This window comes from Myotis yumanensis, unplaced genomic scaffold (assembly GCF_028538775.1).
Source record: "Myotis yumanensis isolate MYYU_CA2020_CCGP unplaced genomic scaffold, mMyoYum1.0.hap1 SCAF_1, whole genome shotgun sequence".
NCBI lineage: Eukaryota > Metazoa > Chordata > Mammalia > Chiroptera > Vespertilionidae > Myotis > Myotis yumanensis.
In genome coordinates this window covers 17,472,197-17,489,087 of record NW_027223752.1, presented here as the reverse complement: position 1 = coordinate 17,489,087, position 16,891 = coordinate 17,472,197, and the positions used below count along the sequence as shown (strand labels likewise).

The 16,891-nt window shown below is 51.1% G+C and overlaps 1 protein-coding gene across 6 annotated transcripts in view; it reads right to left on the bottom strand.

Moving 5' to 3' along the window:
* The window catches only part of TTC7B (tetratricopeptide repeat domain 7B), a 191,992-nt gene that overhangs the window by 31,990 nt on the left and 143,111 nt on the right, over nt 1-16,891 (bottom strand). For 2 of the 6 annotated variants that reach the window (XM_070414930.1, XM_070414938.1), the window contains 4 exons: nt 16,672-16,769; nt 13,007-13,171; nt 10,064-10,114; nt 2,998-3,138 (listed from right to left, as the gene is read on the bottom strand). In XM_070414930.1, coding sequence (XP_070271031.1) covers nt 2,998-3,138; nt 10,064-10,114; nt 13,007-13,171; nt 16,672-16,769 — 455 coding nt within the window. The remainder of the gene's footprint in view (nt 1-2,997; nt 3,139-10,063; nt 10,115-13,006; nt 13,172-16,671; nt 16,770-16,891) is intronic. The other 4 variants (XM_070414946.1, XM_070414954.1, XM_070414963.1 and 1 more) reach the window with 2 other exon arrangements.

Here is a 16,891-nt window from a genome sequence, read left to right as displayed (position 1 = left end):
TGTCAGAGAGCGGGATCACGTTTACCGTGCCTCTCAGAGCAGCAGAGCTCCCACCACAGTAGCTAACACGGCACAGTTTGGGGGAGCCTGCCTGTTGAGTTGACCTCTTCAAAAACTATATGAAGAAGACATGACATGAATATATGATAAGATTCTAAATCTCAATTCTAACACAGCCATTGCTTTAGGTCCTTACGGCACAAACCCTACAAAGGTCCTAATCGACTCCAGCCATTCACATGACATACACGTTCGCCCGCGCACACAAGCACAATGCATATTCTGCCCAGTCAGGCAGATGCGGCACCCGGTTTCCGTAAGTTCGATCTCACTCACAGGCAGAATGCCCACCACCACCCGTTACCAGCAGTGAGGGCTTTATGCTGTCCTGCAGGCGATGGCAGCGAGACAGGGAAGTCACATGATTACATAAAAGCCCCGGGATACCTCCACACTGCTCCGCAATGTTCCAACAGCAGCGACATCTCCTCCCGAGAGTCACGGCCAGCCGCGCAGGGAGGAACCAAGTCTGGGTGACTGAGTGAGTGGCAGCAAGCCACAGGGAAGCCGTCCCGGGACGTGGCTCTCACTCGGGCCGTCAACTTTTCCAAGAAAGAGGCAAGAGGAGTAAGCCCGTGAGGTCCACGGAGCTCATGCCAGCCCATAGGGTCCCTTCAGCTCTTCTGGTTTTTCAGACGTTGGCCCTTCAAAACTAGACTCCAGCCCGGCCAGTGTGGCTCAGTGGTTGAGCATCGACCTATGAACCAGGAGGTCACGGTTGGATTCCCGGTCAGGGCACATGCCTGGGTTGTGGGCTCGATCCCCAGTAGGGGGCGTGCAGGAGGGAGCCGATCAATGATTCTCTTTTATCACTGATGTTTCTCTCTCTCTCTCTCTCTCTCTCTCTCCCTTCCTCTCTGAAATCAATAAAAAATACATATTAAAAAAACAAACTAGAGTCTATGGCCCATTTGGAAGACAACTTCGCCTCCCCAGTGGCTCCCACCCTGGCCCCGCAGGTTCAGCCAGTCTTTCCTGACCCGACAGTAACCCGTACCCCTTTTCCCCCGTTTTCTGCAGTTACTGCTCATAAAGGCCACTGGATCGGCCAGGCGCCTGGACGGGGGCTGGCCTTCTGTCAGAGCAGTGGAGGCAGGCATGACGCTGCTCCCTGCTCTCCCCGCCAGCGCCCAGGACCCAGGAGAGGCGGCTGCTGGCGCGCGTCCGCGCAGGAAGAACCATCGGCACATTCCTGAATCAGCCCTCACATATATTTCTGCTTAGAAGGATATAATTTGTTAATTTGCTGTTGTTTTATGGCTCAATTAAAGGTGCCAAGGCAGAAGAGGCTGGCTGAGCCCGGTCTGCGACACGCCAAAGCCAGGTAAACCCACCGGGTTTTCCTATAGGAAGGCCGGCCAACAGTTCCAAACAAGGTTGGACATCATACCATTGGGCCTGGCAAATGAGCAAACAGATGGCCAGTGAGGATAACAAGCACTTTCCCAGCCACTTTTGGGCTTTCACCACGCGCCCTGAGAGTCAAGCCAGGGAAGGCCTGGGAGGGCCTTGCAGATCAAGTGATAAAACATGAGGAACAGAACTGTCTTTTATATGGAAACATAAAAATGCAAGCAAACCACAGCCATTGTTCGCTCGGAGTCTGTAAAGTAGGATTCTTGTTGCTGACATGCCTGCGTGCTGGATTTATTTGGTGGATTTCTAGCTACGCAAAAGCAGCCGCGTGAAACGGAGGAGGGACATGGTGCCTGCCTCCCGGGCTAGTTTCTGGCCCAGCGGGTGCAGTACCTGCCTCCTCACTGTGGACTACCAGGAGCGCCTCAGAGAGGGGAGCGGGAATGGAAAACACTGCCCCTCCTTTGCTTCGATAAAGGCACCGTGCCAGCAATCGGTCTGTGCCTCTCCCAGGGGCTCCGAGTCTCACTGCCAGGATGAGCCAGGCACTGTGCTCATCAACCCCGGAGACAAGCACTATTACTCCCATTGTACAGATGAGGAAACCGAGGCTGGGAGGAAGCTATTAGCTTCAGTCTATGCAGCTGTTCAGTAGTAGAGCTGGGACTCCCCTCCAAGTGTGCGGGGCTTCCAGACTTCTGGGTCTGGGCCTCCATGCCACGCTGTCTCCTGCAGAGAGAGCCTGGGGCGTAGCTCTCTGGGCCCTGCTGACAGCAGGCTCCCTGCGACCCTTAGAGTCCAACTCGAAGAGCTTTCCTGGGTGCTGCTCTGTGCCGGGCTCTGGGTCAGGGGAGCGTGGGGAGACAGAGGAATTCATGGCTCCTGCAAATAAGTACAGGAGTCTCCCCTTCATCGGCGGTTTTACTTTCTATGTTTCAACTGTGGTCCCAAAATATTACATGGAAAATTCCAGAAATAAACAATCCACAAGCTTTAAATTGCACGCCAACCTGAGCAATGGGATAAAATCTCACACCATCCTGCTCCCTCCCACCTGGACAAGATTCATCCTTTTGTCCAGGGTCGCTGGGTACATGACCCGCCTGTCAGTCACTTAGCCCGCTGGGTTATGGAACAGACTGTTGGGGAATCACAGTGCTCGTGTTCAAGGCCCCCTTGTTTTACTTAATCATGGCCCCACAGTGCAAGAGTAGGGATGCTGGCGATTCAGATATGACAAAGAGAGGCCGTAAAATGCTTCTATTTTAATATTATTGTTGTTAATCTCTTACTGTGCCTAGTTCATAAATTGAACTTTACCACAGGTGTGTATGAAAAGGAAAAACAGTACACAGAGGGCTCAATACCATCCAGAGTTCCAAGCATCCACTGGGGGGCCCGGAACATATTCTCCGCGGATAAGGGGGGACCACTGCACTAACATTTTGGTGTGACTGCCAAAGCTCTGATTTCTCCTGCTGAGGGGTTGTGGGCCCCAGAGGCAGTGCCCACGGGGTCCTGCAGCCTCTGGCCCGGGGCCCACAGTGGGCGGGGCGGGGCCCACCGCGGGGCAGAGCATACCTGCGTGGAGCCAGATCTGTGCCAGTGTCATCCAGGGGTGCAGCGGGCCCTGCTTGGGGGTGCTGCTCTGCAGAGACGAGGCCACTTCGGACAGCGCCTGCTCCACGCGGGAGGCCGCCACGGATGTGGCGTGGATAGAGCCTGTGAGAGGTTTCCGAGAAGATAACATCAGGAGTGAAAGCACAGACCCAACCAACCAACCGCCACCCCCTCCCACACACAGACAGGGGTGCAAGACGGACACACGCCCCTTCCCCCACGAGGTTTCTAGGTTTCCTTGTCTATAAAGAAATACAGTCACGGCAGCCGAAACTACTTCCTGTCCTCCTGCTTTAGCTCATCTCTCAGTCAACAACCAGCGCACCTGCTAAGCTCCGAGCTCCCTCCAGAAGCCGTCTGTGGGGTGTGAGTGGGGGCAGGAGGGACGGGGCCAGTGCACGGCTGGGACACACCTGTTAAACACGGCACACGTGACGCCTACACAGTGAACTTACAGAGCATCCCCGTGAGGGGCTAAACCTAGAAACAGCATGCTGGCCTCCTGGTGACCCCTGCAGTAGATGGGGGCCATTTTCAGGACAAACCTAGCAACTCCCCACTTCATTCCCTGGCCTTTGGGAGGTGGGCAACACCCCCAGATTTGAAACCAGGTTCTAGAACACGACTTCAGGCTGGTACTAGATGCGTGGAGGGCGGGTGACAGCGAAGACGCCCGGGCCCAGCGGCTGCGCCTGCGCCTGCCTAACGCTCCCGGAAGCCCTGCTGTGCTCACTGGCCCACGGAACCTGGTGGAAGAACTGCTATTGGTTTTTTCAGGTCTTATTTTGACTTTAACCTTTTTATGGAAAAGTAATATTTTAACTTTGATAACCAGGACTTGCTACAGTTTCCCTGAGGTTTTTTAGTGAAATAAAGGAGGTGGCTGCTGCTTGGGCCTGACCTGACAACGCTGGCTTACCTCCTCGCTGAACAAGCGGTTCTCAGCCGTGGCTTCACCTCGGAATGACTTGGGGGTTAACAAATCATGATGCCACAGATGCATCCCAGACCAAGGGCATCACTAACTCCAGGGGTGGGGCCGTGATTCCAAGGTGCGGCTGAGATGGATGGTACCACCATTCAGCCAAGGAAAGCCCGAAGGCGTGTTCTACACGTGCCGACAGCCTGGCTCTACCGCTTCCCTGCGGCTCAGCCACCGGGGCACAGCGCTCCTCAGCGTCTGGGTCTCTCAGCCTCTTTACACCGAAGAGTTGCTGAGACCCCTCGAGAGAGTTTGTTTACATGGGTTGTGTCTATTGGTATTTACCTTAGGAGTCAAAACTGAGGTATGTTGAAGGGAATCATTAACTCACTTCAATAATAAATGACTGTGCTAGAAAACTTCTGCAAATTTCCCACCAGGTCCTCTGGCTCCTTTGCTACAAGAACTTAATGGCTTTGGGAGGGGCTCAGTGTGATTTTTGGATAAACTGCTTTGTTGGTTTGGTCCACAAATAAACGGATCAGAACTTCTGCCAAATGAACGGATCAGAACCTTCCCTCGTGGTACCTACATACAACTAAGTTAGTGGCTTCCTCTCGTTGGAATGTCTCCCTGTGAACAAGCTCTGGCGAGTGACGGCGATGCTGACAGTGGTGGCTACCAGTTCCAGAGAACATTCCATGCTTCCAGCAGTGGGATCAGCACTTTACACATATTATCTCATTTAATCTTGAGGCAAAACTGAGATTTAACGAGGTTATGTAAGTTACCCAAAGTCATACAGCCAACAGATGGCAAAGCCAGGACTCAAACACTCGCCAGGATCCAAATCCAGCCTTTAAAGCCAGCCTGACAGCACTCCTCCAGGAAGACTGTGCGAGCCTTCTGTCTCTCCCCTATCACTGGCCCGTAGACAGCCGGGCCTCGGTGCTCGGGGCTCCCAGGAGCTTACCACACCGTTTCATGTGAAAGCGGAAGTCACGGTCTCTCCAATTGAACTGTGGGCGGCTCCACAAGACAGGAACCAGGCCCTCCACTGAGGCATTTTCAGCGGTAGCAGTGCCAGGCCCGTGGCAGATGCCTGTGGATCGCACGCGTGAAGGAGTGTGTGCTGTCCGCAGACGCGGCACTGTACGGGCTTGGATGAGTGGCCCTCTCTTTCAGATGCTCTCCTTCTCGGCTCTCCTCACAGCCAGACCTCACTGTCTCACAGGACTGCTCGGTGTGGCGGTCATCACGCCCTGGACTAAAACTGACAGTGGACAAAACACTGTACTTCACTCGGGGTCCCCCCCCGCCCACATCTAGAGTAGAACTAACCCATTTGGATATGGAGCGTGAGTGCTATCAGAACTAATCCTTCCTTCCTGGTCAATCCCTTTTTATACACATGTCACAGGGCGGAGACCCTTCATGTTCTGGGCCAGGGACGGATATCGGAGCATTCAGATATTTACTAATAATAGCAGGGGACGAACAATAATGGTAAAAGTATTTAATAGTTAACACCTATATTCCCGGCAATGGCTCAGGAAATAAAATTCTTCCCCTGGATTACAATTTGGAGGAAAACAAGGGCTAAACATCATTTTGAATCAGAATGAATGTATCTGATTAAAAAATATCATCAAATATAATCAAAATAACTTGTGTCTTACTGTTTCATAGGACTGAAATGGTACATTTCAAAATACTGTAGATGCTGGATTTTGATTTATGTACGTTAACACCGAGAAGTGCTCATCTAACCTACATCTTTTTAAAGCGACTCTTTTCCTTCTCACCAAAGCCAAAGTGTTCCTACAGCGTGCATGGGTGAAGCTTGGAAAAAGAATCGGAGGGAAGGGTATCGGACATATTTCTAAACGGAACCTACGGCTGGAGAAATAAGCTTCCGAATCATCCGGTCCGACAGGTAGGCCAGGGCGAGTGCGGCTGCTCTGCCTCTTGTTTATCACTCTTGCTGGAGAAGTGCTTGTCGCCGTGGCAACCCTGAGGGTGAGCAGCTGCTGCGCTCCAGCGGGGCCCTCGGTCACAGGACACAGTGGCTCTGAAACCGGGCCCTGGGAGCTGCTGCAGGCGGAGGGAGCATGCCCCCAGACCTGGCCCAGGTTCTGTGACCTAATTTAATGGCCTGAATGGTCCAGGCGCCGTAAGAGGCCACGCGGCTGACGAGATCTGTGCTTCCCCAAGCCCACTGCCTTTTCTCTCCTCACCCAGACGCCCCAGTGGAAGCGTTATCTCGGACACCTGACACGAAGGCAGGGGCCACTTAAGAACGGCCCTGAGCCCTGCACCCAGGGCTCTGTCTGGGCTTCCCTTGGACCGCCATGTGCTGGGAGGGGAGGCGGGGGGGGGGGGGGGGGGGGGGAGCGAGGCATTGCCCTACGGACCAAGAGGCCCAGGAACCAAGCCCGCTGGCCTCGGAAGCTGCACGTCAAGCTCTGGCCCCTCCCGAGGACTTCTGACCCAGCTCCTGTCATATGCCGGAGCCTGTTGAGAAACCCTGTCACAAGCAGGACACCGGGAACAGTCAGCTCAAATTGCCCTTGCGGCTGAGCCTTCACCAAAATCCCTTTTCCGGAGCACGAGACCTGCGGCTCATTCCACGCAGACCTCCAGTGTGGCAATCGCACGGCCTGCATGTCACCTCTCCAAGTTCATCATTCAGAGGACCTCACAGCCAACAATTCTGTTCAGCCAGAGGCACGCTGCATTAGGAGGCTTGGTTCTGTTTGAGAACCTGGCGTCTCCATAAGCAGGGCACTCAACACAGAGCATGCTCTGTCCCGCTGTCCTCTGGCTGGGCCTGGTGGCACTGAGTGAGTGGCTATGGTCTGAAGGACAGCCACCTTCCCTCTCCCCTCCCATCTTCACAGCACGCAGAAGGTAAGCTTGCCCTAGAGTAGCAGTTCTCAACCTGTGGGTCGAGACCCTTTGGGGGTTGAACAACCCTTTCACAGGGGTCGCCTAAGACCATCCTGCATATCAGATATTTACATTACGATTCATAACAGTAGCAAAATTAGTTATGAAGTAGCAACGAAAATAATTTTATGGTTGGGGGTCACAACATGAGGAGCTGTATTTAAAGGGCCAGAAGGTTGAGAACCACTGCCCTAGAGGAATCCCTGCCCGCCCAGTGACAGGAGAGCAGCAGGGTCCAAAAACAAGGGACAATGGTCACGTGATGCATAGAAAAAAAATCCTTCACCAGAGAGACCTCAGTAGATGCATCGCTCTTTGCTTCCCGGCCCGAGAATGAACTCCGGGACCTCATGCACATGAACATGGGACCACGATGGAGCACCAGCCCCTCTCTCTGCCTGCCATCCACATTCTCTCTGCCTGATGCCCGGCAGCGACCTGCCCGCCCGCGCTGGTACGAGGCGGAGCGGCTCCAGCCTGGCATTCGAATCACCTGCCGCGCAAGAATCTCTGTGTTCATTTTCCCTCGGTCCCGACGTCATTCAAGGTTATCTGTCAACAGAGTTTACTCAGCTTCCAGTTCCTGGAGGCTGTGGCCCCCTCACCCCAAACTATTTAAAAAAGCAGGAAAAGAGGAGCGATTTACCTCTAAAGACCCTGACTGCCGAGCAGCAATCTGCGTGACTAAGCATTCTGCTGCAGAGCTGTGCTAAACGTTTTTCATTTTTAGCAGGAAGAGAATTTCTGTTTCTCAAGTCAGGGCTTGGGAGCAAGTCAGTCCAATACTGCAGACTGCTGGTAGCTGGTGACCCCTGACCCTGCCACCTGTGCACGGAGAACCAGGGTGTCCTGGGGCTGAAGGAGGTGGCGGCTGAGTAGCTAGTGATGATTCTCTCTTAGTTTTTGAAGGGGGAGGAGAGATAGAGTCCATGCTCACTTCAACCCTCGAATTAGGTGTATTCTCTCTGTACCTTTGTAAGAACATTAAACACTTTGGTTCGTCTCCACCGCCCGTCTTTGCTGGGGGTAGTCCTGTCTGAGCAGGCAGCAGAGGTGTGGCCTCCTGGAGCTGCCTGTCACTGCCCTCCCTCCCACATTTCTAATCCCAAGGTTGCCACCCCCCTCTCTGTAGCATGCCCATAATGTGACGGGGACATGGGGCTGGAGCGGCTCTAGGGACAGCTGCCTGGTCCTCCCCCAACCCCACTGGCCAGGAGGCCTCCAGCTGTGGGCCCCTCTGACACGTAGCTTGGTCACCATTCTAGTAGCGACTGTTCCTTTTCACTGAATGGAAGAGAACAGGACAGCAACCCCAGGCCCCAGACGAGATCACAATTTCCCATCGACTAACAGAATCATCAAGCACAGTTGAAACCTGACAGAACGTGCCTCTGAAAGGGAAGGTTCTTCCCGGGAAAGCGTTAGGGAAGGGTCACACTAAGGCAGGGAGAGGCAGGGCACGGCCCAGGCGGGTATGCGGGGTGGCCCAGCCAGGCGGTCACACAGAAGCGTGGGGGACGCCGTTCCCATGCATGCAGGGAGATGCCAGCGGTCAGGACCACGCGGCCTGGGCTGGAGGCAGTACCTGCTGGAGGACCACACCGGGAAGATGCCCCCATCTCCATAGAAACCCTCCCGATGGCTGAGGCTGCGTCTCTGGCCTGAGTGCCCTTCTGCCTGGGGAAGGCGTGTTCGTCTCTGAATGCAGCGAACAGGAACAGTCTCTCGGGTTTGGGGGACCGTCTAATTACTGGACACATACTCCTCAACTTCTACCCCAGAGCCATTTATTATTGACTTGTCAATCTCCTAAAACTCCATTCAATCTTGTTTAAAGAAAGACACCACAGGACTAATGCAGGAGACTTTAATTTAACCCAATTAGCGAGAAAAGATTTATATTTGAATCATTAAGGCTGAACTTTTAAGATGGACACCCCTCAAATGCAGAGGGGTCAGCCATAGAACTGTCCTCGAACCCAGTGTCCTGACCTTTGAGAGCTGGGCTGCTTCTAGGGAAAGTAGAAAATACAAGTCCCTGATATAAATGTACCCCCCAGCCATGAACCATGAAGCCTCACTGTAACTAACAAGGGCTCCCCGAAGGTTTAATGTCGCCCGACTTTCTAAAAATCAAGGCTTTTTCACGTGTCCGAGGAGCCTGCTATTGCAGGGACCCTGGCGTGAAACCTTTTTCTTTCTGAAGAACCCTAATGTGAGGGTAATGACAAACATTTGTTTTCTATTATGGACCTTTAAAGGCAAAAGGAAGGCACATGTAGGCCAAGCAAGATTTCAGAGGAAAAATCATCTCCCGGAGGGGTGCATTTGCCACAGGCAGCAGAGGCTCAGATCTCACCGGATCATCATGTACCTTAGCATTTCCAAGATGCCTGGCCTGGAACAGCGATTCCACAGGGTGGGGAAAACGATGCAATCGGGTTGGACACACTGGGTCAGAGCTAAGAGAGTCTTGAATTTTTTTTTTTAACTGCAGGACCTCTCAGAGCCTTTAATGTGCTCATGTGAACTGTGAGTCTCTAAAAATATCTGCCCAGGCAGAATCAGCGTCTCAGAAACAGCCTTCGGAAAATGTGATCATTCACTAGTGCCTTAAAGAGCACCACCTAAAGCACTACTAGTTCTATATTCAGGGAATTGCTTTGTCTCCTTTAAATGTTGGCAGATGTAGTTTATGTTTTATGATGTCTGTTTAGCTTATTTTAGGAAAAATAATGATTAGAATTGCTTTTCTATGCTGCAATAATGGCTGACCTGGAAAGGAATTTCAAGATCCGATTGGTTCCTTCTTCCCAAAATTTACAGATGGCCCGCACCTGGGCCACCGGGTGTCTCACGTCTGATCAGCACAGGGGGCTTCTGACCCTCCACTGCACAGCCTGACTTGGGCATTTTCCCCGCTGTGCCTTCTTCCGTGGTCCTTTCCAGGCAAGTACTGCCTCCTCAGGATGTAAATCCAAGCGTTAGCACCTCAGGAGAGATGAGCCCCGGGGGGCGAGTGGGCAAGCGGGTGGCAGCTGAATGTCCACACCATCTCCACAACCACCCGCCAGCAACCACCACACACATTCCATGAGGGAGGGAAGCGTGACTCTGAGGCCCTGGGGAAGGTTAACAGATCGGTGGACTACTTACTAACTGAAAAAAGGGAGGGAAAACCATGAAAGTATACTTCTGGAGAGTGGCCTTGGAACAACAAATCAAACCAAAAATTAAAACCAAGAAACAAAACATTTGAAAAATCAAAACTGAGGCTAAAAAAGCAAATAGAGTTCTAATAACCTTCCAACTGTAAGTCTGGCTTCTGGAATCGGACTGCAATTCGAGAATGACACAGAGTTTTCCACTAACAATGATTTTTTTCTTTTTTAAACAAAGGCCAACTGGGCATTCCCCTCTCCGTCTCAGCGCTCCGGGCAGGCAAGCTGACCGATTCATGTACTGTGCTTTGTTTCCAGGGCAGGAAATTCCAAAGGGAAGGGAAAAATAATCAAACAAGCGGTTTTCAGATCTTTCCACCCATGAACCCTGATTAGGATTCCAAGAGTTTGTAGGGTTTGGCCAGTTTTCATTTCTATGAAGTCAAAGGATTGGAGGGAGAAATTCATAAAACGTCAGGTCGTTGCTGTCTGTCCTACAGAAAAGACTTGGGATTCAAGTTCATAACAACTTTAATCAGGAAATTCTACACTTACCACTGACGTATGGTATGCTTTCTCCGTCTCCAACTAAACGTTGCATCCACGGGGCGGGGAAGATTCTCGGGCGAGTCGGTCTTAGTTAAACACCTGGTTAGGGCCAGGTACTCCCTAAAGGAGGGGGTGGGGGAGATGACTCATAGCTTCAAAAACAACCAACTGAGCACCATTTGGGACATATACGTTTAGAAGAAAGCCAAATGGGTGCTCCTCACCCAACATTTTATAACTAATCTGCTATAAAGTGCCTCACTAGAGCCAGGATTTCAATTGCCCGGGTTTAAAGGAACACAGGGTCCCGGGGATGCAACGTGATACATACTGGCAGGGCCTGGAGGTCGGAGGGCTTGTTGTGCAAATGAGTGAACGGCCATGGGAACATTGCTGAGGTATTCTAGAACAGTGAGATCCCATTTTATGACCAAAACACTGGGCAAAAGTCAATGCAAAAGACAGTTTTAATGGAAAAAAATGAAGTTGGCAATTGCTGCTGGGCATTGTTTTGAAGGGAAAAAAAATCTATTTTTAAGAAGGCGATTAAAAACAACATAAACAGTTCATAGTTTACTAGAGGCCCGGTGCACGACATTCGTGCACTGAGGGGGGAGGGGGGGCGTCCCTCAGCCCAGCTGTGCCCTCTCGCAGTCTGGGACCCCTCGGGGGGTGGGGAGCAGGTCTAAGCTGGCAGGTGGACATCCCCTGAGGGGTCCTTAGCGCTGCCACGGAGGTGGGAGAGGCTCCCGCACCAGCCATGAGCCCGGCTTCTGGCTGACCGTTGCTCCCTCTGTGGGAACGCACTGACCACCAGGGGGCAGCTCCTGCATTAAGCGTCTGCCCCCTGGTGGTCAGTGTGCATCATAGCGATTGGCCGTTCGGTTGATTTGCATATTAGCCTTTTATTATATAGGATAGCATTATCTCCGTCTTCCAGTTCATGAAGCTGGGATTGCCATTCAAGCAAGGTTCAGAACACCTGGTATGCAGACAGGCAAGGTCTGGATGTCTTATTTTAGGTCAGTGGTTCTCAACTTTGGCTGCACATTAGAATCACCTGGGAATCTTTTTAAAATCCTGATTTCTGGGCCTCATCCTCCGGAAATTCTGTTTCTTTGTTTTGGGGTGGGGTCACAAGATTAGTAACAAAGAAACAGAATTTCCGGAGGATGAGGCCCAGAAATCACGATTTAAAAAAGATTTCCTTGTGCAGCCAAGGTTGAGAACCACCGTTTTAGGTGATAGCCTTGTTTCTGTCCTGGGTGTGTGTGTGTGTGTGTGTGAGCGCGCACACGCACGCGCATGTGTAACAAAGCAGGCTAGCCATCCAAGAGATGAGCACATTAGAGAAAGTAGTTTTCTCTGGCAATAGTTCCCCTTATGAGCTTTTGTTCAGCATATAACTGCGCATTTGGAACAAAGATGAGCCTTATAAATCATGGGTATAGAGATTAATTTTTCTGGCCCTCCCAGTAAAGTGAACATTAAATAAATGAGTCTGAGAAAACAAGGGTGGATCTCCTCGTGAGAGCCATAATTCAGGTCCCATTTAAGGCCTTTACCAACCAGCATTCCATTTAATTCAGGCTTTTTCTTTTCATCGACAGGTTCCCAGACACCCTAAACAGACTTGAAAATTTCAGTATTATTTAAAAGCAAGATTAGATTAAAATGCTGCTCAACTTTTCTGCCTATTTTCACAACATAAACCCTACATTTCCCTTCCCTGCAAATGGAAAATAATTTACAGCATTGCTTTTCAAAATGCTGTGCAGTACCCACGGGTCCTGGAATTATATGGGGTATTTTATAAATGCAGCTTCCTGGGCCCTACCTCAGGCCCACTGAACTACACACTCTGGGGTGGGGCCCAGCGGATCTAATCCACAGCTTTCAAAGCTCTTTGTGTGATCTTAATGCACAGGAAAGTTCGAGAACCACATATTTAAAGTGCATATGACCATTATCTTTAGAGAGTTAGCTTGATTATTACATACTTGTTGAATTAATTTCTAAATTGAAAAACCAGAAATATGTAGAATAAATTATCTGCCAATTGTTCTAATTTGCCTTTTTAAAAACTGAAACTTTAATTAATGCCTTTATATCAATGCCAGGAAAGCACCAAAGTACCTAGAAAAGCTTCTATTTCTTCTGCTCAAAACGGGTTTCTTTACTTTTCACAGAGAAGGCTGGAAACCGGGCACCAGTACCTCCTCCTGCCCCAAACGGCCTTTTGGATTTTCAAATTAGCAAGATATGTCTCTCAGATAAATTTGATGGAGTTTCCCATCCAGCTTATCAGTTAGGAAGATTATCAGAAAATGAAACATCAGGCAAATGAAGCAGATCTAACAAGAAAGGAAAAGCCATAAACCATGTTTACACCGAGAGGGTTCCTGGCGGGGACCTGGGCCATGGAATGAGTGAGCTGCTGAGGGCCACACAAAGGTATCGGGTTTGGGATGAGAATGAAGATGAGAAGATACAAACAGGTGGAGAGGAGACTCGGTTCTTGAAAGAGAAGAGGAGGAGGAGGAGGAATCTGACACTAAAAAGTGAAGAGAAAAAAAAAGGATAAAAGCAAAAAAACTTTAGAAACACAAAGAAAAAATAAAACTAGCTTTTAATATACTCACATAAGCTGCAAAGAAAATGAGGTCATGTCATACACAATCATTCCTCTACTTGACAACAGAATACAAGTGCTTTTTGAAGAAAACAAATCTGTTGTTTCCCGTTGGTTATTTAATTGCTCTGCAGTAACAGCATGGAGCCAACACCACTCAGGTTTACCTGGGCACCGATTCAGCATAGACCCACTGAAAAGAACATGTCCGTCACCGACAACACCCCGGGCATTCTGGGGGAAACTATTGGCCTGTCCATTGTAAAGGGTGAGAACTTGACTTTTCCTAGGTTTGCTTTTTATGAGAAGCATTTACACAGAGTGTACAGTGGCGCCTCGGTTCTCGGACCTAATGCGTTCCGGAAGGCTGTTCGAGGGGCGATGTGTTCGAAAACCGAATCATTCCCCGCCCCCCCTTAGAAACAATGTGAATTGAATTAATCCGTTCCAGACCTCCAGATGATTCCCTGTTTTAACTTTTCTTATATCCAGTATCTGTCTAATGTACTGTTTAATCTATAAACAAACACTTCTTTTCTAAAATTTATTAAACCACCCCCTCCTAGCCTCATTCCAGGGGTGTCCTTCAGGTCAGCCGGCAGCATCTTTGCTTGTTCACATACTTGTACCACTGCCTCCAAAATGCGGTCAGTGGCTAACCGCTTTCCGTTTATCCAATCAGCAGTGGTTTTCCCACCTCTTCAGTTGCCTGTGATCATTGTTTCTTTCACACCCTTAGCAACATTAGCACTCCCGATGGCCGTTGTATGTTTTTAAGTTGTGCTAATCATTGATTCCGCCAGCCACAAAAGCATCCTCTCCTTTGTTTGTTGGCTGAGAGATGCTTTTTTGTCATGCTAGGGTATCAGCCTGAAAGGGTTGTCAGTTTGAAAATTGAAGTTTGGTTCAATAACCCAGACATGTTTTCTGTGAGCAACTTGGTGGAGAACCAAATTGCACGAGATGGGAGATGTTCCAGAAATGAGGTTTGACTGTATTTCTGTTTTCCCAGGTGCGGGTACTGAGGTACAGGACGTGTCAGGTCTCAGCCCGGGGCAGTGGGGCGCTAGCTCCCTAAGCTGGCCCGGTGGCTGTGCGCTGGGCACTGGAGAAGGGGCTTTATCTTTAATATAACCCAACACCTCGCCACAGCAAAGTCATTCTTTTAACTGCATCCTGTTTTGGAGGCCAAGGGAAGAAAACATTTTTTTTCACCCTCTAGTTAAGGAACTACCGATTTGTTCCAAAGAAAAGATAGTGATTTGCAGCTTCAGAGTTACGACTGTCACCCCACTGGATTCCTCTCCATGGCTGGGACTATTTGATGACTGGGGGTGGGGGCAGGAGGGCCAGAGGTGATGTTAGCTGGGAAATCATGTTCTTTAGGGAGGAGGGCTTTTCAATTTGCCACATCCATTTAATAAACCCACAGTCAGTCCAAAGCTCCTAGACATGGGTTCCCCTAATGGGACTCCACAGATCTGTGTATGGACAATTTCAGAGGTGGAAACCCATGCTCTAAGTAACTAACCACTCCCCAAACCAAGCACCCCGCGCCTGTACTGTGTAATGACCCAGGTGTATAGCAATGGTGTTGTGCTAATACTTTTGAAAGGTTCTTATCTGTTTGACATATACACTGACATTTTAACAGGTGAAATGTGATGTCTGGGCTTTGCTTTAAAATACTCTACAAAACCCGAGTGTGGGGCGGGAGAGATGGCTGGAAAAAAACACTAGTTCCTGAAGGCTGGCAGCAGACACATGGGGATTCATTATGTTATATTGTAGCTTGGTGTATCCGAATATCTTCCACAGGAGAAGATCAAAAATAAACAGGGAGTGAATTTTAGTTCTGGAACAGAAAAACAAGGGATATAAGCGTGCCCGTGGCTTCACAAAGGAGTCGAGTGCAGTGGGCGGCGCAGCATCGGCAGGACCATGAGGTGGAAGTTCACACGTCCACTGGCCACATGCCCTTGCCGATGCCAACAGGTACGGCTTTGCTTGTGGCGGCTGCCCGTGCCCTTTAAGTCAGGGATTTAGAACAGCGAGACCCCGGAGGTAAAGGGGTCTGAGTACGAATGTCCTCGCAGGCTCCTGGGGAAGGGGCCCAGGAGGAAGACAGCCTGGTCCTGACAGCCGACCTTCTAACTCTAGGACGAGGGGGTTAGAGTCCCCTCTAGCAGGACTGGACGGGTCTGAGTCAGAGTCTCTGCCTGGGTTGTAGTCTACACCCAGCAAGGCCTGCAGATCAGTCCGGTGGGACCATCGCAGGGGGAGGCGGAGTGCGGCTTGTCAGTCTGCATTTGGCGCAGTGGCTGCGGGATGTTAAATGCACTAGTGTGCAATTCAGGCTGCTTCCAAGGCCTGATGTCCTTCTGACCTAGGGCCCTGGGATGGGACTTCCCAAGCTGATTTTCAACTTGGTAACAGGGAGCCCAGCACAGGGACGCAGCCTCCCGGCCACTGCGACGCCACCGGGCTTGGGTGGGTACCACAGTTGGCTGCCAGAGGCCCTATCCCTCCCATCCTGACGGAGGAGAGCCTGCCAGGAGCTGGCTGTGCGTGCCTCAGGCCTGCTCCCTCGCTTCCTCTCGGGGGGCTTGCTCAGGAGCTGGGACCTGGCCCGGGGTAGAAGAACCTGGAGGCTCCTCTCCAAAAGCCAGCCCATGAAGAGCAGGCACACCCAGCCCGGGACTGGCCTCACGCAAACCCCGGGGCAGCAGAGCAGCAGCAGAGCCAGGTTCCGAGTGATGCTCTGGAACTCCTTGAGGCTCAAAGCAGAGGGAACTTCTGTATATGTTGTGGGTCTGTCGAGTCCTCCAAATTGCCACTGAACAGTCGGAATTACTATTAGAATTGCTTGTTGGGAGTGTTGGCAATGACCGGGGACTATTTACTCCTCTGTACTGAGGGGGATGGGGAAAGGCCAATGAGAGGGAGGCACAGACATCTCTCAGAGGCGGCGCGTGCTGCGGGCCTCCACGTGGGACAGTGGAATCAGAGCTCAGAGCCCCCCCCCCCCCATCCCCTGCCTCCTACAGGCTCTTGCGCTGGATGTGTGTTCACATGTGCAACTGATTAGAAAGCAAAACCTGGGTTTCAGCAAGGTCTGCAATCTAAAGCAAGAGGCAGAAACGGGAAAGCAGAGGGGAAGCTGTGGAGACGGGAACAATCGAATTTTAGTTTCGAATTTTAGGCTCTAAGAGCAAGGGGAAGAAATAGACAGCCCTCAGCGATGTGCTGGCCATGTAGCACGACTTCCCCACGGTGCACACACTTGGAAAGGACACGGGGAAAAGGCACCTCGGTTGAGTTTAACCGACTTGCGTGAGCTGTGCTCCCAGCCCCGGTGGCCGTCCTCATCCCCGTCCCTCGGAGTTGGCACCATTCCGCCCCCGCCGGCTCTTCATTCTCACCTGTCTCCGGGTCGCTGAAGTCTGGCAAGGTGATCGTATTGAGCTGCCGCCTGTCCGCAATGGTTCTATCTAAGAGGCTGCTCCCGCGTCCAGAGTCACTGTAAAACAACAGCGAGGAATGTCAGTCATGTGAAGGGTGGGCGGGAGGAAACAGATCCCACCAATGCGGGCTCCTGAAGAGCAGCTGTTGCTGTTGGGTGCGTTTCTGATGTTCTTCGGC